The sequence below is a fragment of the Ascidia mentula genome, chromosome 7, assembly GCF_947561715.1.
Source record: "Ascidia mentula chromosome 7, kaAscMent1.1, whole genome shotgun sequence".
In the NCBI taxonomy this organism is placed as follows: Eukaryota; Metazoa; Chordata; class Ascidiacea; order Phlebobranchia; family Ascidiidae; genus Ascidia; species Ascidia mentula.
In genome coordinates, this window is record NC_138572.1 from 3,860,283 (window position 1) to 3,882,212 (window position 21,930).

At 38.7% G+C, this 21,930-nt stretch overlaps 4 protein-coding genes across 5 annotated transcripts; all 4 read right to left on the minus strand.

Moving 5' to 3' along the window:
• Positions 1-1,918: 1,918 nt before the first annotated feature.
• On the minus strand, positions 1,919-6,783 carry LOC145908864 (4-galactosyl-N-acetylglucosaminide 3-alpha-L-fucosyltransferase FUT6-like). Of its 2 annotated transcripts, none has more exons than XM_082996186.1 (8): positions 6,496-6,783; positions 6,261-6,317; positions 5,615-5,804; positions 5,083-5,274; positions 4,255-4,336; positions 3,882-4,066; positions 3,293-3,535; positions 1,919-2,718 (listed from the first exon to the last, which is right to left on the minus strand). In XM_082996186.1, exons 1-8 carry the CDS (start codon positions 6,593-6,595, stop codon positions 2,499-2,501), a joined length of 1,269 nt encoding a protein of 422 aa, XP_082852312.1. In that variant the 5' UTR covers positions 6,596-6,783; the 3' UTR covers positions 1,919-2,498. The 2 variants fall into 2 exon arrangements, with proteins under 2 accessions (XP_082852312.1, XP_082852311.1); XM_082996185.1 differs by having other exon boundaries at positions 6,466-6,783.
• A 3,562-nt stretch (positions 6,784-10,345) lies between these two features.
• On the minus strand, positions 10,346-11,189 carry LOC145909078 (4-galactosyl-N-acetylglucosaminide 3-alpha-L-fucosyltransferase FUT6-like). Its single transcript, XM_082996398.1, has 2 exons — positions 10,968-11,189; positions 10,346-10,741 (listed from the first exon to the last, which is right to left on the minus strand). Exons 1-2 carry the CDS (start codon positions 11,081-11,083, stop codon positions 10,525-10,527), a joined length of 333 nt encoding a protein of 110 aa, XP_082852524.1. The 5' UTR covers positions 11,084-11,189; the 3' UTR covers positions 10,346-10,524.
• LOC145909319 (4-galactosyl-N-acetylglucosaminide 3-alpha-L-fucosyltransferase FUT6-like) lies at positions 11,116-15,157 on the minus strand. Its single transcript, XM_082996712.1, has 8 exons — positions 15,037-15,157; positions 14,733-14,771; positions 14,080-14,269; positions 13,260-13,448; positions 12,512-12,584; positions 12,005-12,189; positions 11,187-11,210; positions 11,116-11,155 (listed from the first exon to the last, which is right to left on the minus strand). Exons 1-8 carry the CDS (start codon positions 15,155-15,157, stop codon positions 11,116-11,118), a joined length of 861 nt encoding a protein of 286 aa, XP_082852838.1.
• A 3,499-nt stretch (positions 15,158-18,656) lies between these two features.
• On the minus strand, positions 18,657-21,601 carry LOC145907899 (proprotein convertase subtilisin/kexin type 7-like). Its single transcript, XM_082995001.1, has one exon. It carries the CDS (start codon positions 21,338-21,340, stop codon positions 19,271-19,273), a length of 2,070 nt encoding a protein of 689 aa, XP_082851127.1. The 5' UTR covers positions 21,341-21,601; the 3' UTR covers positions 18,657-19,270.
• Positions 21,602-21,930: the final 329 nt, after the last annotated feature.

A 21,930-nucleotide genomic window follows, 5' to 3' on the forward strand; every position in this document is an offset into this window, starting at 1 on the left:
TGACAATGACTTGTTTCAACAACACGGGTCTTGGAATTTTTTGCACTGTACGCATGACAGCGAAATAGGTGAGAAGAAAATGAATTTACAACACAAAAAATCTTTTCACAGCCATCCATAGGGCAAATCACATCATATCCCTGACGAATGTGTTGTTTTGCATGCTTAACTACATCTTCCCCAGTAAGAAGTACTTTTTGGCAAAATTCCAAGCTACATGTAAAGTTTGAAACCATGACCATTCCTTTTTTAACCAGCAAAAATTCTAAGAAACTTAACAGTAGCTGTAATCTGTTACAAAACATATATTTATAAATTACATTACGAAGTACAATTAGTGCTACTCACCAACAACTTCCAACCATCGGAAAACAAAACCAGAAGACCACGCCAAGTCTTTCCCGCCGAAGCTTACATTGACCCCTCACCTATAATTACGTCATACGGCACATAGAAACATTTGACGGATGAGTCAAAGTGCTAGGATAACTAAAAACGCACCGTGCTAACAGTACTGACTACATTAGCAGTATTGTCTCCATTAAAAAAGAGAAATATCCAATTATTTTCAACAATATCGCCATAAAAGCAAAAAAGTTTGACCAGGTGTAATTATTTTCTTGTTCGGATCGGACAGTTTGAATCTGACCGGAAGTATTTAAAACAGTAAAAAAATGAATCTGTCTGCCAAAACAACAATGAATTGGATGAAATATACTTTAGCAGACTGCTATAAACAATACGAGAATCTCCCGTAAAATATAATATAATTCACTGGTTATATGCTGTAAAATGTTTTACAAATATGTTTCGTAAAATTTTACGGCGTCGAAAGCGGTAAAATTTACGAAAATTTTTAACAGTGCAGCTTAAAAATGTCGCCTTAGAGAAGTCTTTCATTGTTTTGTGTAAGTGTGCGTCTTTTTCAACCGTTCACTGACCGTTAGTCCTTTTTACAACCCTTCGATCGCTTTGTTTCTCTTCGGTTTAAATAATGAAACTTTCCGTGTGCGTTGAAGCGAGGCAGGGCGGCGCAGCCTGCTCGGTGCTGTGCTCACCTTAGTTCTATTATGGGGTTGCGTGATTCGGTTATGTTCAATTATGTCTGAACGTTTGAGAGTAAATTCACTTAGTTTGGCGTTGGTGTCATTGCGTGTGTTAATTTCGTATTCAAAATTGTTCGAGATTAATAAATATTTGTGCAGTGTTTGCATCAGGTTTTCAATTAAAATCAGGTTAAAAAACACAACAATTAGAACTCACGTGCGATCTTATGTCAAATGCGTTAATCAAATAGGATTTCCAATCGATCATAAATAATATTGTTAAGACTCGGCTTGGGGCTCATGTTTGGCATAACCGCAGCAACATCTGGCATATGGGTCGCAACATAAGGTTTTGTTCTTTTTCGAATGATCGATAACGTTGGCGTATGGCTACTATCGTAGAGCTGGTGTCGTCAGTTTTGCCACTGAGTTAAGATCACGAATGTTTAAATTGGAAAGAAAATACCGTTTGCTTATAGCCAAATCACGGTATAGTCTAGTATCGCATTATTGATGATGGGCGCAACAAAATAAAAGTCGATTTGGAGAACGGGTGTGCGTAACTAAAACACAACAGTGTATTTAAAAATTATTTTGTCGTATGACAGCAAAAAAATCGTTGGTGAAGCACAATACGTGCGAGCGTGATACAACCGACAAACTATGGAAGATACTTTTACACCGGGTCACAAAGTTTTTTCCAAACTTGATCCACATACAAGCCTATGTAACGTAGAAATCTGTGCGAATATTAACGCTACGATTTCGTGTAGTATTTCAACTCAAATTTATAAACAAAAATAACAAGCGGTGGCCCTGTTTTGTGGTCGTGGTCGTCAAACTTATAGTGCTATTTTGATGCCATGCATAGTAATTAATAGGAATTGCTCTTCTGGCACTTTAATTTCGAAGGTTGTCAAACTATTTTCATTTATTGAAAAAAAAATTGGAAAAAAAACAAACCTGAAAAATTGAACCATGATCCAACATTAAACGTCTATGGTGTCGGTTTTCTTCACCATTCACACAAAATTCAGACAAATGTTTGAAAGATGATAGATAAATAACAGCAAATATAACAATGCACAACCGTTTGAGTTGTGCTCCTATATGGTACGCATTACATACCGGACCATCGTCATTTGATGCTGTTAAGCTTGATGTCGCTATGGTGAATGCGTCGCAACCGCGGTATTCCATACGTAACGGTTGTTTATTGTCTACAATATAATTTAACTTTCCGGAAATATAACAAGGAAGGCTTGGACTTTTGGTCGCAGAACAGAAATATTTGAAACATATCGACAACACCTTTGGTGGGCTAAATTAAATGACCCTGTAACGAGTCTGACTTGGTACACGGGCAGGAATTTGCCCACGTTTGCATTTGAGGCATAAGACTCTAATCTGCCGATCAAAGACCCTATTAAGCCAACAGTTCCACAAGCACGGTTAATCGTAACACTTTGGGTCTTCTTTGCCGAAGAAATGTTCCCGAAGGTTGGAAACCACTTTCTTAGAGCTCAAATGCTCCCCCTCGTGGAGTTTTTTGCACAGATGACAGAAGCCGTTCACTTCCCAGTCGAAGTGATCCTCCTGTACTTGATTCCGTTTATCCTCCGGCTCCCGGAGTTGAAAGATGGGATAAAAGTTAGGGATGCTCCACCACCAACTGAAAGTAAGCGGGATTAGAAAGTACCAGTGAGTGTCGTAGACTGGATAGTAGATATCATACCACTGTTTATAATTGAAAGAATATTGGTCCTTACATACGTTGATGTAATAAAATACAGTCTAAATTTTTCTCAAACAGAGAGTGCGGAACTTTTGCTTTAGGAAATGGGAGCATTTTCCAATTACAAATTCGGCGAGAAGTCGGTTGGAAAAGACACTGCTATTCAAAGTCACAATAATTTAAATTTTGCTATGTTGCAACAGAAATAAGATTAATATCGTATTGCAACTATAATGTGTCATGTTTCTATAAAACAACATTTTTCCGTAGTTAGCCTAATACACAAAAAGCAACAAAGAAAAAATAATATTTTAAAAAGGAATAATATGTTGACCGTTGTTAGGCAGACGTGCTAGTGCATGATGAACAGCTGTGTCCGAAACATAGAACAATGGTCAGCATATTAGCTTTACCTTTTATACAAAGTAATTAACTCAAAGCTTTTCGCACCAAAGAAGATTTATCGCACATGTTGTGGAATTATATATTATGATAACAACCATCAACACACCTGAAATATTTCCTATAGGATTCGTCATCCTTCTCCAAATTTCTCAAAAATTCCGCCAATCGCTTCGGATCAAAATTGAAATCCTCCGCGTGAATAAACGAATTAGGGGGAGCCATTTGGGCCACGTTGGCCTTGCTTGGACCCCAGACTACCGGCACCAGTCCGGCATAAAACGAGTTGTACCAAAACTTTTCGGTGATGTAGTCTTGACACCCCTGCGCGTTCTCGAATGCTAGGTAAAATCTACACAAAGTAACCTCTATTACCAAGGTTTACTGCAGAAAGAAGTATCCTGGTGTACAACGGTTTGCTTTTCATATCATTTTGTAATAAATATGGTTCAAATTATGCCTTTTTTAACAACAAAACAGACTGATTTTTTGTTATGGTTATCAAAAGCACATACTGGGTTTGGTAATTAGCCTGACGACTATAAAAGCTGTTGTTGTCATGGACGGCCTAGATCCAATGCACAAGAGTTAATTAAAAACATACTAACCGTCAACATAAACAAGAGAAAGTGATTTATGCAAAACCATGATCAAATGTTTTTGTGTAGGGCAAAAATAGAAGCCAGAAAATGCTTTACTTGTATTGACGTAGGACGTTGTAAGCAATACTATGAACCCTGGGTAACGGTTTACCACATCCACCGTATATATCTATTGGGTATTTTCCCTCGTCGCGAAGTCGCTTAGCAAATTTCATCCGTTCGGTGGCGCCAGCGAGCCAGTTACAATCTGTAACAACCCAGGCCGTGCCTTTGGTCTTGACCTGTATGAAACGCAACGTATATGTTTATTCCAACTAAAGTTTGCGACAGTTTATGTACTCAAATGTTATACAATGTATTATTGGGCAACATTATTTCAATTGCACAGTGCTGGACTATTTGCAATGCTGTTGGTATAAAATAAAGAAGCAAGACGGACATTTGGCACACTTGAAAGCATTGATTTTACCTTCAACAGTTCATCCAACATTCTGTTAGCCGTGGTTTCTTTGGTCGTCGAGACAAAACGTTTGTTATCCGTCTCGGTAGATCTACATAGATTGCAAGACAGTGAACCTCGGCACAACAAAATTGAGATTTTGGTACACGAAGTAAAAAATATGAGACTGTTTGCCGACCAACAACCCTGGCAAAAAACTACCCGGTCAATAACTACACTTTTCAGTGGTAGTAGCTTGCAGTGGTTGGCCGGATGGTTCTAACATTGCGCACCACTGCCAGCTGCTCATTGATTGGCTGTTTGGCCACTATTTTATTACGGTGCTAAACTACAACGAAGAGCATGAATGACGTGGAGAAATTGTTGGCAATGCTTCGGAAAATAAGGGGGTTTGAGTGTTGTTATTTCGATGGTTATTGTGACATTGTGTCTTATATAAAGGCTACTAAATTCACTTCGTGAGCAAACTTATTGAAATGAAAGACACGTTGCAATATCAGGCGGTGCTAAATAGCCAAGCGCGTTAGAGACTGAGAGAGATAAAAGAACTACAACACATTACTGATTTGTAACTGATATTCCAAAAGAGCAGGCGTGCGTAAATGCGGGAAATGACGACTGCCTGTAGGATGCATGGACGCTGTGGGTGTTCTGCAGGAAACTGTGGGTTGTTTTCTTGATATGCATCAGTAAGCATTTTTTTCACATGTTTTGCCTAATGTTAAACTAATACTGAAGATTGTGTGTTCATTATTGTATGAACACTTAGACACTACGTAAACTCTTTATGATTGATTTTAAACTTTTAAATCTTAGAGATATTGAAAGCAGCCTTACTTTCCAACTGAGTTAAGGAACCAATCTCGTGCTGTGGCTGGAATCATGGCATTACATACATCTGAGTCAACTCTGTAATGCATTGTCCAGTTGTAAAATCCGTTAAATTCCGACAAGGTTTGATGCCAGTAATGTTTCACAGTCCACGGCGATTCGCTGTTCCACCACACGAAAACCTGGTCTGGTCGTCTCCTGAATGAACAATAGGGATTTTTTCAACAGTTGAAATGACCAACCTTACAAACATTTGCCTCTGATACAAAGAGTTTGACAAAACCTTTCAATTTCAGTAACCGAAAATTATTTGAATTAATAACATGACGTAAATGAATGGGTTTGTATTGGCCATAATAATTTTACCGGAGAAGAAAACATCTGCAAACTTCGTAAATCGACGAGAGAAGACATCACAGTCTTTTTCAGGCATTTACTATTTAGTGTTGTGCAGTATCAAAAGTTCCTTATTCAAAAAAGATTTAGGTTATGGCTAGAAAACCGCAATGCTTAAAAAATATTTCTTGGTTTTACGAACTTGCTTATTAGGGCTCGATCTTTAAGCACATCAGGCGTGGTTTTCATCATGAAAAAGACAACTGCATCACTTTCTTCTAGTTTACTTCTGTTGCCAGTCATAATGCAGCCACCTCCACACATAGGTGTTTTGGGAAGTATCCATTTGAACGCGTCCCAGGGTGGAAACCACCACAGAATGATTGGCATTTCTACAAACACAGCAGGATTACAGTATTCTACCGGGTGTCAGGCACTTACTCATTTGTGTCGCATAAATGACGGGCGTTATAGTATTGGCAAATAGATGTTAGAAGAGGAAAAAGCCATGCGCCAGGCACAAGCAGTGCTATGACACGTTTTAAGGGTGGTGATTCGCCCCCTTCTGCCATCTTCCCTGACGCAAAGTAAAATAGACAAGATAGAAAAATCACCAGCACATATGGCAAGCTGTGCATACGTAACATAGACAAAGGTCACCAAACATATGGCAAGTTATGCGTAGAGATTTGCAGTTTTGTGTTGTTTTGCATGAAACAAAAAAGGGTACCGGGCGCAAAGGACACCGTAAGGTTTATTGTGCGTAAAATTACCCACTAAACTACCCTTGGGATGAGTTAAACAAACAACATTAGGAAATGCGTACGACTGAATTGGGACCCGATTACCTTTGGTTCTTGTCCTTTTCTCTGAACGGCAAATGCTGATCTTGTGCGCGGATATACCTGCAAAAAGCAACACATGCAATCTATAGGTTTTAACAATAGCTTCAATGGTAACGTTTTACTAACATAGTCAACATTTACCAAAATGCTATTGCTCGTTATTAACTATATACCATGATGTACACATATACACCATTATAAACCATACGTTGCTTCATAAACGCTGCTGTTGTGGTACCAATATTTTGTCGGATGTCCGAATACATTGATAGAGTAAGAAGCAATCCAATGACCGTAACAAGCAGCAAAAGTTTCCATCCTAGATGATCGCACTTCATCACACTTGCTGCTTTTGGAAATGTTTATGTTCATTCACAGTGTGTTGTCCTTGGTAAATTTGCTATTTTTTGGGTCGAAGTGCGGATTATCCAATTTTCGTAGATGTAAAAACCTCGCTGCCGATGCTGACAGAAAAATTGCAACTTATTAAGAATGATTTCCTTGACTTCTCTTTGGAAAAGAAGAAATAATCCTTGACTATTAACCTAAACAAAAATATAACCTGCTTGCGTAGCCTTCACTATAGCTATTGCTAAAAAAAACTTTACTTGCGTTTGATTAAGCACAAACTGGTAAGCTTGCCTAAGTTACGAGTATTGGTCTGCCAATCAAACAACGTCACAAACTCAAGAACTTTTTAATCTTTGTTTCAATTCGTTCGCACTCACTGTGGGTAAATGCATATGGAATGATCGACGCCAAAACAGCGTCGTTTATAATAGTTGTCATAACACGGTACAGGAAGAACGTTGCACTGGTTGGTTGTCGATTACCAAACCATTTTCCTTTATTGTTTAGACACAGGACGCACTTTTGCGTGTGCGACACAACTGTGAATTTATGTGCAAAAAGAAACAAAACTAATCCATGATCCAACATTAATAAGTCAATGGTGTCGGTTATATTCAAGCCTACATATATACATACATGTTGCAATCACACCTTTATGTTACTGGTTTCACTATTGATATACGATTTTGCAAAACACAATATGTAGAACTTCGTAACGTTCAGTTGACATACATTAAGGGTGAACAACACAGCACACACCATTTTCTGAAAGATTACATAGTCCTTTAAAATAAAAGCTCACACATATTATTAAAACGTGACAGATAGTAAACAATAAACAACTTATGGCACGCACCACCCTTTGATTTGTGCATCTCCGGTACGCATTAAATGCCGGACTAACGTCATTTGATGCTGCTAGTCTCTATATGAGACTATAGCAGTGGTTTTAATGGGTTCGATCGAACACCTGGGCTTTAATGGCGAGGTTTCAGGGGTTCAACGAAGGGCCTATGATTTACAAAATATCATTTCCCCAAAAAACGTTTCAGTCATTTTTCTTTTTAATTAATTACAGAAACAACAATATTTAGCTTTTGTTAGTTAAGTGGACACGGGTAGGTTGGGTTGTACCCATCAAATAGTTTCTTTTCTGCGATGTAACAACAAACATGACAACTATTTCGCATGAATAAGGATAGGAATTGTTGGCCATCAGCCTGGATTGAAAATCGTTTGTAGTCATGGCAGACGTTGTAAACAATCAGCACAAAAGGGCCTCTCAAAACACTTTATTCTGTGGTGCAATCAATAGACACTCCAGTGGCTGATTAAATATGCTTATAGTGCGACCATAGCTGACCAAGTCAGGTGATGACACTCAAGTGCGTCTAGAACCTCCAGTTCCTAATATCTGACAAAACTTGTTTGAACCGGGAAAATATTGGCTTCCACGCACAATACTAGAATTTCATGAAACAAAACATCGATCAAAACTTTGCTTGTGCAATTTTGATCTGTGTTGTGATGCTCTAGAGACTTATCAGGCCGTGCAGATAAATGCAACGTAGACGCATTAGTTTGAAGGTTCAGTTTCCGTTTAAAACTGCCTGGTTCGGGTTATATAAGGGATGCCGGATCGAATCTTTCCTGTTTATATCATATTACAAATAATTGGTGCAGATTCTCGTGCAAAAAATACGTTTACTCGTTTCTAACTGCGGTTCAACGGCTCTAAATATCTGTACTGGTGGCATTGATGTACTGCGGTATGTAAAGTGCTCACCCAGGAGGTCCTAACTATAGATTATTATGCGAATTCAAAATCTCTGTTTTGTTATTCTTCTGATCCATCTTTGAACATCATTCTAGTTGCGGTAAACGAAAGAAATCAGCATGCGAAAATAACAATTGATTTCAGTTCGTGTCCAGCAGTTTCCCCAGCTATTTTTGCTTGTCTTATTCTTTATGTTATCGGGGTTCGACGAACGCTTGTACAGGATCAAAGTGGTTCGACAAGTTAAAAAGCTTAAAACCAACTGCTATAAGTTGTACGAGCTGGATCCAAAATGTTTTAGAAAAAATCTAATGGAGGTTCGTCAAAATAAGAGTCTTTTTGCGTCAATACTTTTTTGTAAACAACTGTTGGTCTGCTCCAACTCGACACACTTTTTTTCGTCGAAATATCGCTAATAATGATGAAGCACGCTTTGCATTGCGTATGTTGTAATGTGCTGCCAGAACTTTTTCAAAGATATTTTTAAACTGCACGAAAATTAAGCCACATAAACTCTACGTTGAGACACTTTCCTTGCCGGAACCTGACCTATATGAAACCTTCTGACCAAAGAATCTAGCCCTAGTCGCAACATTGCACATAGAACCAGTGATTCGGAAATTCTCTGTCATTACTGTAATAACAGGCCTTTTTCCGTCCTTGTCCATATTGTCGACTTTATTTCGCCTTGCGGTGAAAAGGATCCTTAATCCGTGACCACTGAGTCCATTTTGATTTTGATTTGAGTCATACACGGTTGATCAAGCAGCGTAACTGCCAGGCTAATTCCGCATAGTGCGCATGCAACACTAAAAAAAGCATCACAAGAAAAGTTATTGTGGCAACCCAACAATATCATTACGTCAGCAAAGGAACGATAGTGTTTCCGATTAATTTCACACAATAGTCCATTCTTAGGTTCTATCAATTGTGTTATACGCAGTGGGCCGTGTATGATGCCACTAATTTGTGTTATCTTGTTTGATAATTGCCGGTTACGACCCCAAACTCACACGACGTTCTTTCCCTCCCCCATAGCGCGCTGTTTTTTTATCACAATTATTTACGGTGCCTTCGGCCTCTTCTCCCTCTACTGTTGCCTCGTGGTTATAGTGGATCCCGCCAGAGCATCGAATGTGGGAAAACGAGTGTTTTTAGTTAAATATAACGAGTCATCAATATACTATATCACAAACAATTTTGATTAACTTAACTCATATTGTTTGTAGTTAGCTGACAAGACCGCCGTCAGTCACCAGCTGCACCGATAAGATCTAAGGTCAAAACAATATTCACAACTGTCTGTAGCCCTCTGACCAAACACTATTGGTTTCCAAGAAGTTGTATGGCCATAGTGTGTTTGACTCGTTTTTATCATTAAACAATTCAAACTTAATCATCAGTTTATCACTTAGGTAGCACAACGAAACATCAAATAATGCAAAGATATTTTTCTACTACATTCGATTTTCAATTTTTTTTTGCGGTGGAATCAAAATACATTCCATTGGCAGAGCTCAATATGCTTTATAGAGCGACCATATCTAATCAAGTACGGTGATGAACCTGGGCGTCCTAACTATCGAATATTATGCGAATTAAAATGTCGTCATTTTTGTGATTTCTCCCCACCCCCAACAAATATTTGAACACTATTGTAATCTAGGTAAAACAAAATAACAGAAAATGACTTTGCTTGGACACAGTAACACAAATTCATTAAAATTGTAAAGGATTGATATCAATTCGCATTCCGTTTCGTTTGCTATTTTTGCTCGTCTTATTCCTCATTTTGTCAGGGTTCGACGAATCCTTGCAGGGGATCCAAGGGGTTCGGCAAGTTAAAATGGTTAAGAACCAAGAAGGACAGTGAAGCATTAAATTTAAATTACATTTTCAAAAAACTTTTATTTGTAGGAAAATGTCCAATCGGAACTTTGGCAGGAAATGTGCAAAACAACTTAAAACCACAGTCGCGGGTCACTTTTGGCCTTCGGGACACACTTTGGACACTCCTGTCATACAGTGTTAGGTTGTATGTGGTACACGGGCAAGAGTTCGCTCACGTTTGCATTAGAGGCATAAGACTCTAATCTGCCGATCAAAGACCTTATTAAGCCAACAGTTCCACAAGCACGGTTAATCGTAACACTTTGGGTCTTCTTTGCCGAAGAAATGTTCCCGGAGGTTTGAAACCACTTTCTTGGAGCGCAAATGCTCCCCCTCGTGGAGTTTTTTGCATAGATGACAGAAGCCGTTTACTTCCCAGTCGAAGTGATCCTCCTGTACTTGATTTCGTACATCCTCCGGCTCCCGGAGTTGAAAGATGGGATAAAAGTTAGGGATGCTCCACCATCTTAAAATTAATGCAAAAATACATCAAGGACAGGACAATTTTAGCGTTTTGTGGGAGGATAGAAATCATAGACTTGTTTTGGGTGTGATTTTACTAAACACCTGCACGTCAAAACACCATCATTTTCAATCAAATAAGTTAGCGTAAAAATGTATGTAAAGTTGATGTCTGAAATATAATAGTGCATGAACTTGTTTAAAACAACAAGAAAACTTAAGAATTACACCTGAAATATTTCCTATAGGATTCGTCATCCTTTTCCAACTTTCTCAAAAAATCCGCCAATCGCTTCGGATCAAAATTGAAATCCTCCGCGTGAATAAACGAATCCGGGGGAGCCATTTGGGCCACGTTGGCCTTGCTTGGACCCCAGACTACCGGCACCAGTCCGGCGTAAAACGAGTTATACCAAAACTTTTCGGTGATGTAGTCTTGGCACCCCTGCGCGTTCTCGAAAGCTAGGTAAAATCTATAATAATATCGACGTCAAGTTAAACAAAGTAAACAGTTACAAATGTAAACAAATGTGTTGTAATTGCAACTAAATCTTTGCCGTGATGCAGGTAAATGAAAGTACATTTGCTTCTGTACATGCAGTGGTAGTTTGCTATTTGCTGTAACTAGCAGATTGTCACTAGTTCGTTTATATGTACACAGTATTAGTTTGGTGCTGATGATGCCAGGCCTTATGTTAACTCAATTGTTTATTATGATCAACATTTCAGTCAGAGGCAACCGACCTTCCTCAGGATACTGCTAGGTAGTTGCAACGACCATGTTAATATACGAGCATGTTGTAAACAAATCCATGTCAGGATGTAGAACGACCAAGCGTCAATTACAACACAGTTACTTCCCGTACAGCTTATTGAATTACTAGAAGGTACTAAAGGGTTTTTATTAGAGGCTTTTTGCTTCGAAACACACACCAGTTGCAGTAATTTGGTGTCGCAGAATTATGAACATTGCTTAACCGAAGGCCAAATTCTCATACAGCCAGTGAGCTAGAAGTACTAAATTAAATGTCATTTTCCGTTTCCGATCCATCTCACAAATCGCCATGGGAACTACTACGGCAAACCATTTTCGAGGAATTTCTGGCGAAAACTCTTACACCCAACAGTAAGAGAACAAAAATAGCCGCTTGTCGCACACATACACGTTCAGAAAGACAGGACTTACAAACTGATGGAATTGTTAAGTTCATCCAAAAGATCAAAGCAAAATAAACAAAAAAAAACTTGGATTTACGCATCACGTTACTTGTATTGACGCAGCACGGCGAACGAAATGGTGTGATTTCGTGACAAAGATTTTCCGCAACGTCCGTATATGTCTATTGGGTACTGCCCCTCGTCGCGAAGTCGCTTGGCAAATTCCATCCGCTTGGTGGCGCCCGCGAGCCAGTTGCAGTCTGTCACGACCCACGTTGTGCCTTTCGTCTTGATCTGCTAGAACAAACGCGTTTTACAGGTTTGCGACTGCAAGAAGTTGTTTTTATAAGACTGCTGTCCGAAATTACAAAATGCCCGCGTCAAAGCCCTGGGAAGATCATTTCTTAAGAATTGACTTTTAAGTGATATAATTTGTTTTTTAAGAGAAAAAGTTAAAAAACGAAAATCATACTAATGCGCGAATATATGTAAATGTCCTTACAAGAAACTTGGAATAGGTTGTCTCACACAACAGAAATGTGTAAAACAAATATCCTGAGGCCAGCAAATGTTCAGTGCCACAAAACTCTACACGTCGCAGATTGTAACCGCCCACCTTTATTAGTTTGTCAAGCATAATCGCTGTGGCTGTATCATTGGTTGGGATATTTTCGTTCGTGGTGTTCGTTCTGAAACACAAAACAAACATTTTCAGTTGTATTCGCTGCTAGAATTGTGGCCATCATTGTTTTTTTAAACGAAAGTTTTGACCAACAAACAGTAAATTCTTCAAAATTTATATTTCCCATATTAAATCCTGTGGTGAAATTTTACTTATATTCAATCCAGTCCAAATTTTACAGTGTTTTTCTTTGTCGAAACACTGAAGTAAACGGAAAGTCCCTGAATAAAACATATAGATTAAAACGGCTTGATTTGTCGTTGCTTTCTTAAACAATAAATACGCTTTCAACAATTTTAGAGAACATTCGGTTATATGTTTATTACTCTCTTAAGAGTTGTAAACGTCTCCTAATGCAATGCTGTAAACATCCGCATTTTGGGTATAGTATTGTTCGTTTAGAATCAACGCAGTCACTTAGTGTTTTAGATAGAGTCTCCAGTGTTTCCCAACCGGTAGTACGCGACAGCATTCCAAATAGTACGCGAGCACCTTTCCGCAATTTGCGGATATAGTTCGAATTAAAAAAATCGTGATCTCAGTAACACTCAACAAGGTTGTACACGACGAAAGCGTTTTTCCTCCAAGTGGTGCGCAACCACAAAAGGTTGGGGATCACTGCTCTCAACGAAAGTAGATAAGATTCTCAGGAGAAATATCTGATTGAAAGCAGGCTTCATACTTTCCAACTGCGTTGAGGAACCAATCTCGTGCTGTGGCTGGAATCATGGCATTACAAACATCTGAGTCAACTCTGTAATGCATTGTCCAGTTGTAAAATCCGTTAAACTCCGACAAGGTTTGATGCCAGTAATGTTTCACAGTCCACGGCGATTCGCTGTTCCACCACACGAAAACCTGGTCTGGTCGTCTGGAATTATATACACATTTTAAATGCCAAGATACGCTTTTGCCGATGACGCTGTGACGAGGTTTCGGGCTCGCTATGACATGTCATGAAGTGTTTGATTTTCAGTTATTTTTGAGGTGCAGACATTGCCACTGTTTCGCTTTATCTTGTCGCAATATAATAGTGCAACTTTGTAAAATGTGCCTTGATAGCCGATTACCATGACGAAGACATTTCCACTTAAATGGGGTCTGGACAGAAAAGTTAAAAAGCTGTTTGGTCGATTGCAGGGTAGAAACAGCAATACTGCCTGCAACTCACTTAAATACTGCGAGTTCAACTGCATTATGAAGTTGCTCTTATTTTGCTATTTTTCTCAGGTCTATTAAATGAAAAAATTAAAATTTATTTGTCTGTATGGGATTGTATTAAAAATAATTTTCACTACATCGCCTGAAATGCTTCAAGCATTGCAATCATTAAACTACATTACGTTTTATGTGGTCAAGTTTTTTTACGTTATATGTTCCCCTAAATAATGCCGTGTTGTAAACTTAAACATCCTTCAGATAGTGTTATCGAGCATATACGCAAAAAAATGTCAACCGTATTTCTACAGGAACTAGTTGCTTTATTCAGAAATTAAACAAACCTATTTTTCAGCACTTGATCTTTGAGCACATCGGGCGTGGTCTTCATCATAAAAAACACTACGGCATCACTTTCATTTAAGTTGTTCCTGTCTTTAGTGATGTAACAACCTCCTCCACACAATGATGTGTTTGGTAAAGTCCATTTGATGGGGTCAAATGATGAATGCCACAATAGAATCAGCGGTTTATCTGTATAAAATCTACGCACTATTGTTTGGTTGCCATGTATTGATGTTATTCAACCACTTTTCTGTTCTCTTGAGGTAAAATTTGTGTAGCCCACAATTTCGGTATTTGAAGATTAGACATGGCACTGTGGCCCATTTAAAATCTCATAGACCACTGGTTTAGAAACTATAGCCTGTGCAATTTGGAAGATTTTTTGCCACAGGGTTTCAGACAAATCTTAGGAAAAAACAAATTCCAGACACGTTTTGACAAACAGATTCGATTGCAACAAGTGTACAGTTAGTAAGCACATTGTCATGTATGCGTATCATGTTGTGATACAAGCAAAGTCAACAACAACGACAACCCTAACTATACCTCTAAATAAATTTATGTATAAATGATAATTCTTTAAAGTTAAGCCTACAGGTTGTGTTAACATGCATATCGGTCTACATACACAGCTTCCAAAGTCATGACTCACCATGGTTTTGGTAAGTGTGCAACTTCTTTCTTGGGGTACCTGTAAGGAAAAAAAACTTGGTTTTTAAAATTTTCTGTATAGCAACTTTTCATACAGTTACAACTTAACAGGGTGGAAGTGCTTGATTAACGGGGCGTAATACGTCACCGACAACCTGTTCCGCCTAAATATTCATTTATCAATGTAAGCAATGGTTCTGAAACTTGGTATGTGCATCCATTTTTACCAGGAAACTAATTTTTGTTAAAATTGTTACGGGAAGTGAAGCAAAATTTGAGAACTGGCCTAAAATCATGAAACTTACCATTCAAATACTTCGGAATAAAGTTACTTGGTTCCAGCTCATTGAAAGAATACTTGACAATGAGAATATAAACAACAGACACAGTAATCATAACAAAACCTCCCACACGAAAACGTTTCATGGTCTTCGTGGTTTATTTGTGCAAAAGCAGAATATTCTCTAACTTACCTGCCAAAAAACAAAATCTATTTGAAACGGTTGCTCTGTAGCTACAGATGATTATTCAGTCGCTGTTTACAACTTATTGGCTCTGTTAAAACGACTTCAAATATTTTTTTTCAAACACGTCCTTTCGCCAGTTCCTCTCGCCTTCATCAGCTCTGAATAATGGCGCTACAATCCGCACCTCATGTCGCCGTTGTTTACAATCATCTACTTCATGTGAACGTCAACGCCGCCTGTAGGTAAAGCGCGTGTGGACGACAATATAAAAAAGGATTCTGTAACATTGCCTTTTACTCTTCTACTTGTGACGCTGCTATAACCTTGTCGCAGGATCTTCCTGTTTAATTCGCAGTACATGTGCATATTCAAACAGTCATTACATGCTGGTTAGTTCTTTTCAATATGTTATCGTGTCAACCAGTCACTACTATACAACCGCCGCTGAGACACAACAAATTAACTTGGTATTTTTTTCCGTGAGTCAAACCATGAACTATTTTTCGGATGGAACTTTTTTTGCTATTGAATTTTTGGGACAGACGAGCATACAATCAACAGTGGACGTATCGTATTTGCTTCATTTCTTTTCTAATGTGTCAATTCCGTGCGCAGTTATGTTTACGTATAGATTGCATTCACATTATTTACAGTCTCCTATTAACACAATATACACTCCATATCACTAACCTGCAATCATAGCCGATACACTCTTTTATTGCAATATATTATAAAATTATAACCTTCTTAAGGTGCAGCATGCCTAAAAATACCCCTTCGAAGCTGTTCTTTACTGCGCATGATGTATTTCACGAATATAAAAGTACGTGCAACAACCGGAAGTACGTTCTTACCTTAGAGTGTGGCACAAAGTTGATACTTTCATGGTTGTAGCGCAAGGATTTTGCTAAGGGAAACAGTCCTCCCCCAATATTTTGGTTGGTGGGGACATGATGATATGTCCCTCCGTAATTAAGAGTTATGTGTCAGCTTTATCGGTCAAGTCGACATTTCGGTTTTATTAGTGTCATTGTTTAACGCTTCTCGAAACAACTCTTTTACCGGTTCTCAGGACGCTGTGCTCACGGCTAACCACGAGCCTGTTCCAGCATGACGGATTGCAACTATGCTTTACTTCCACAAAACTTCGTATGTATATAAAACTTAAAAATCACAGCATAAGGTTTACAACAGCAAGGTCTCTCAAACTCTAGTTTGAAACCAGTCATTGGCTCATTCTGTGTAACGTGGGAGACAGGCGAAAAAGAAACGGAGCTGTAGCGCTGCAATAAGGAAATCAACGTGCGGTGACTACCGCGTTCGAGACAGTTATTTATATTAAAGCAGCGGTGCACAACCTGCGGTCGCGGACGCGATTTTTTGCGGCCGTGCACATTTATATCAAAATATATGCATTGGCGGCCGTCGTTGCTTCTGAAACTTGTTTTTCCAGTGGTCTCAAGAGTTAAGCTTTTAATTAGGCTCATTTCCATTTTCGCGTTATGCACATTCGTTCGCTGTAGCGAATAGTAACTGGTGCAGCCACCACAACCGAAACAATAGGGATGGTGACGTCATAAAACATTAAAAGCATATCGGTGAATTGTCATGTACGCATGTACAGTTGTCGAAAAGTTAAACAGTGGAATCACTCAGCCATGTCGCTGAAACGCAAAAGGTTGTTAAAACAAGAGAAAAGGGCGTTTAATCCCAAATGGGAAGTGGATTATTTTATGATGGAGACGTGAACCTAGCGTGCAAGAACAAGGCAGCCATTGAATAATTCGACGTTTCATTACATTGTAATATACGTAATTTGGCAAATGTAAATAATAAATAGTGCACATTTTTCAGGTAAGGATTCATTTCCATTCCTTTCAAATAATGCTCACGTCAACTTGTCGTAATTATCAGGAGTATATCGTTGAAAAAACAGTATATTCAGTGGCGGCCGTTAGCACACAATGGTGTGTGTGTTGCGGCCGGCAATAGTAAAAAGGTTGTGCACCCCTGTATTAAAGTATACATTGACATAAAATAAATTGCAAAATAATGCAAGTGAGAAAAAAACTCGGCGTAAAAGAAACGGGACTCAAACGAAAACGTGATAGATTAAAGGAAAAGGTCAAATAAACAAATAGAATCCTGTGAGCTAAAATAAGTGGTGGCAAGTTCTTTTGCGCTACAATTGTGTGCTTAGTTTTGGCGGAAGATGTGTTATTTTAATGGAAAGTACTGCAACATAGTAAAAATACCAGATAATAAAAATCTGTGTGCCTCCTAAGTGTAAAAGCTGGCACAGTGACACAGTCAACAGCTGCACTGATAAGACCTTACAGGTCAAAACATTGTGTGCACAAGTCTGCAGCTCATCATGAAAATAAAAGTTTGGCAAAATTATCTTTTTGATGGCAAAGAGGGCAAAAATAAGTAATTTCTGTATTTATTTACGAGTCTTGGCCTTTTTCGCGCTGGAATACTCGGACACTGGACTTTTGAGGTGAATAATTTAACAATCTATGAGAGCTGCAGACAGGGTGTATACACGCACTGTTTCGAAGGTCTCATCAGTGCAGCTGTTGAAGTGGCACTGTGCTGAGTGACATTTCCACTTTGTGGTACCTTTCGGTCAATCGTCGATATGTTGGGTACCAATCCACACAGACGAACCACGTGGAGCGCACTATGGCCAAAAAAACAGTTTGGGATCCAATAGCGCTATCGGCTCGGCTTTCACCCAAATCATATTATATGCGCAAAACAGCCATAATAATCAATGAGAGCTGCAGACAGGGTGTATACACCTTACAGGTCGAAACAGTGCGTGTATACAACCTGTATGCAGCTCTCATTGATTATTATGGCTCTTTTGCGCATTCAACAATGTATGTTTGTTGAAAATCAGACACAATCATAGACTTATCCAGGATTTTTTAAAGGAAGGGCGTCGAATTATTTTATGGAATTACCCGATTTCCCCCGTAAATTGAGGTTAATTGTGGTTGAGCATTGCAAGATACGAACGCCTGTGGTGGCGCAAATAGTCAAATAAACGATGGCTTGGGCAATTGCGTAACACTGTGGAACACTCAATGCAAATTTTGCGGTAGTGCTTGCGCCGTAGTTTTATTATAACCAGCTTACTTTTAAAGAATGGCTTGATTATATTTGTATTTAAAAAGGGATTAAATGTGGGCTTACGCAATCAAGAAAACATCAAAAAAAACTATTTTGCATATGGTGTAGCCCTATATTTCTTTTTTAACATTTGCGTGCGATGACAGTTTTTTCAACATTTTTGCTACGTGTTTAACAACTAAACTAATTGACTTTACACACAGGGAAACCGCTTGCCATTACAACAACGTGACCACTAAACAAGACCCCTGGACACAACAAAAATATTTGTCTGCATTTCATGACTTTTATTTATACGGATCTCCGTCACTGTTTTAACAAATTTGCTTAGCTGTGTACAAAGCAAATCTCAAGGAGTGTTTAAGAAATATCTTGCCAAAAGTCATAAGTGGTCCTCCGAAAACGGCTGATAAAAGTGGGCTGGGGGCAAAAAATCGTATGGCAACACTGTATTTAACATATCATGGTTAATTTTGCTCATTTATAGTGCATTTCAAAAATTGATCAATTTATTAAATGTGTGAACTGAAAGTACATAATCAGAAAAAAAAATCATTGAATGTTCTAATCTTTAGCACAATATTCATGCAAATCTTGTATTAGGCTGAAAGACTTTATCAAGCATTACACATTTGCTTGCAATAGCAGTATATCAATAAATAAAAAGCGGTAAACATATTGACTTTGCTACCCTTACTGGCAAAGGTATTGCTAGGTAGTTAAAAAACAGTAAAAGCAAAACACAATTGTTGAATGAATACCACGATCACTTGTCTTCAAAATGAAGGCATGCCAAGTCAATTGGGACATAAAACAGTACGCTGTAAACTAAGATAAACTAGACTTCAAAAAGTGCTACAAGATGTAAGAAACAGTTAGACTTCATGACGATTGCACTATATGTAAATGTAAAGCAGTGCCAAAAACATAAGCTTCATTTCTTTTCTTCATCGTCCCCTTGGCTGCAGAATGCTAGGTCCAGGCTGTAATAAACACCCCAAAACAAACAGAAGAGCGATAGCAAGACTAATAAATGCAAGGTTCTAACGGACAATGCGTCAGTAACATCAAACAACAGTGGTTCACCAATTGGGCATGGGGGGGCCAAGTAGGAACTATTGAACTTGCCATTAAAAGCTTCGAAAAGCATCTTTCGGCGATTCGCAATATCATCAGATGTTAACATGGACCCGTAAACTTGTAAACTCCAACTTTTGAGGACCCCAGGTTTTGGTTGCTTTTTAGCTGTGTCATAAATTTTCAACTGGTACTTCCCTTGTGAGGGCTCTCCCCAGCATTTAACAGTCGTAAAACTCCAACCAGATAGGCCGGCATCAGATTTATCTTGCATTCTTGGAAAGACAATGGATTCTGTTCCACTGGGACACACAATTATGAACTTTAAACCACCTCGGGCCATGTGCTTTATATTTACTGTTACCACAATGTACTCCAGTGTGTTGATTAAGTGCTGAGAGGTTTGATTTGGGGTAACTTCACAATCAACAACAAGTGGGTGACTGGAGGATCTGACAATAGGTAAATTCTTGCCTTGACATTCAGGTTTCAGTGAAGTTAGCCAAGGAACACTCTCCCAAACCTTGGCTGCAGTAACAAGTCTCCAAGCATTTAACTGACCAAAGCCATGCTGGTTGCTATGAAACAGTCCAGCAGTATTCTGTACCCAATTGTCTTTGGATGAAGACTCATATTTATCACTGTTTAAAGGTATTGAGGTTAGAACAATGATGTGTTGGATGTCTCTCCACAGCAAGCATGGCCTTTGTTCCAGCATTAATGCTATCATGCCAGCAGCAAGTGGAGTGGCAGCAGATGTACCTGTGTGCTGTGAAGTGCACTGTTCGCTGTTATGTCCAAATGTCCAGTCTGTTGTAACAATGCTTCGCCCAGGAGCACCACTGCTTACAGTACAAGCCAACATGGATGTGCACTGCTCTGCATAGGATGGTGTTTCCCCATATTCATTGATAGCACCAATGGTTATTGTGTAAATGGAGTTTGCATAGCCATCATAATTACAGTTATCACCTTTGGTTCCGCCATTACCACTGGCCACAACAAAAACAGAACCGAAACCAGATCTTCCTGCCACAACACCATGTTTTAAAGCATTTACTGCAAGGCTTCTTGGGCCATCAACAGTTTTACCGTCATCCTCCGGCCCCCATGAGCAACTATAGACATCATTTACATCCATGTGTTTATTAAAAGCAGTTGCTTCTAAGGAGTCGGTCATGGGTCCATCTAAAATTCTAATGCCACTGAATTTTGAACCGTAAGCAATACCAACACCACATACATTATTGTTTACTGCAGAAATTTCACCAGCACACCTTGTTCCATGTTTATTTTCTTCAGCTTTGTCATACACAGGGGTAGGATCGTCATCATCAGAATTCAAATCAAAGCTACCCAAGGCACAATAGTTGTCAACAAGATCCGGGTGTTTCCATTCGACTCCGTCATCTATGATGGCTACCACAGCCCCCTTTCCTGTAATACCTTCTGCCCACACACCAGTAACATTGCAATCCAATCCATTTAGTTTATGGTTTTTGATATGCCACTGTTCATGAAACAATGGGTCTTTGAAGGACCTTAAATCAAAATGATTTTTGCTACTGTCCGGTAAATACCGCCGCTTGGTCCTCTTCAATATCTCCTCTTGTTGTTTCCATTTGATTTTTGGGTGAAAAATATCCTGACCTTTAGATGTATTAGATGCAAACACATAATATCCCTTTAATTCGCCAACTTGTCCTAGATTGACAAGCCCCAAACTTTGGGCTACCTCATTCGCTGCCTTGTGTATATTGTGTACTTTAGTACTCAAATCAACATCCAACTTCACAGACCATATATTCAGTAAGTTTGAGGCCGGGTAGTGTTTCTTGATGTAATGGTTAATTGTGTTTGAGCCACAAATCTCGATACCAAGAAAAAGTGTAGTCAACCAGTACATAACAACAACAAAACTTTGCATATTGTTCTGACATTCATACCACCACAAAATGTAGAATGAATGTTTTTTCGTAAACTTATTTCAAATAACATCATCGGAGGTATTTGGCATAGTTTACAATGGCCATGATGGCTTGTTATCTGAGTAACACAAGTCGAAATACATTCCTGTAAAAATTAAGTAAAAAGTATTTTTTATCCTGTTAGTTTCCACATTAACCAGTCTATTTAACAACAGTTAGGATTTGGTACAGATTGGATAGCTTGCAATTTGCAATAAGAATTATTTCAGTGAACTTGGATCACTTTTGCCAATAAATTTCGCAAATGTATGCAGTAGAGCAGAGGTTCTCAACGTTTTGCACTTGCATACCAGTAAATTTATACATGTAAGAGTAAAAATATAAACGAGGGCCGGCCGGCAGTTCAGAAGCACTGCTGAATGCTAAACTTTCCAAGTGGGTTGTTACTAATAACCTTGCATCAATACAAAAACATAGGGGCAAATCCTAAGCATGAACAATAGTAAAACATACTGCAATTACCCATGTCACTAAACTTCATTTTGTAAGTAATTAAACCGGCATAAACTGTTCCTTTCATTTTATGAAA

Excerpts from the sequence above, each read along its gene's own strand:
- LOC145909319 (XM_082996712.1), bottom strand. The coding sequence starts at position 15,157 with ATGAAACGTTTTCGTGTGGGAGGTTTTGTTATGATTACTGTGTCTGTT. Across the intron at positions 14,270-14,732 it reads GCACACTTACCAAAACCATG|ATAAACCGCTGATTCTATTG; the intron begins GTGAGTCATGAC and ends GATTTTATACAG. Across the intron at positions 13,449-14,079 it reads GATCAAGTGCTGAAAAATAG|ACGACCAGACCAGGTTTTCG; the intron begins GTTTGTTTAATT and ends ATATAATTCCAG.
- LOC145907899 (XM_082995001.1), bottom strand. The coding sequence starts at position 21,340 with ATGCAAAGTTTTGTTGTTGTTATGTACTGGTTGACTACACTTTTTCTT.
- LOC145908864 (XM_082996185.1), bottom strand. The coding sequence starts at position 6,595 with ATGAAGTGCGATCATCTAGGATGGAAACTTTTGCTGCTTGTTACGGTC. Across the intron at positions 6,318-6,465 it reads AGCAGCGTTTATGAAGCAAC|GTATATCCGCGCACAAGATC; the intron begins GTATGGTTTATA and ends TGCTTTTTGCAG. Across the intron at positions 5,275-5,614 it reads GATCGAGCCCTAATAAGCAA|GAGACGACCAGACCAGGTTT; the intron begins GTTCGTAAAACC and ends TTGTTCATTCAG.
- LOC145909078 (XM_082996398.1), bottom strand. The coding sequence starts at position 11,083 with ATGGCTCCCCCGGATTCGTTTATTCACGCGGAGGATTTCAATTTTGAT. Across the intron at positions 10,742-10,967 it reads TCCTATAGGAAATATTTCAG|ATGGTGGAGCATCCCTAACT; the intron begins GTGTAATTCTTA and ends ATTAATTTTAAG.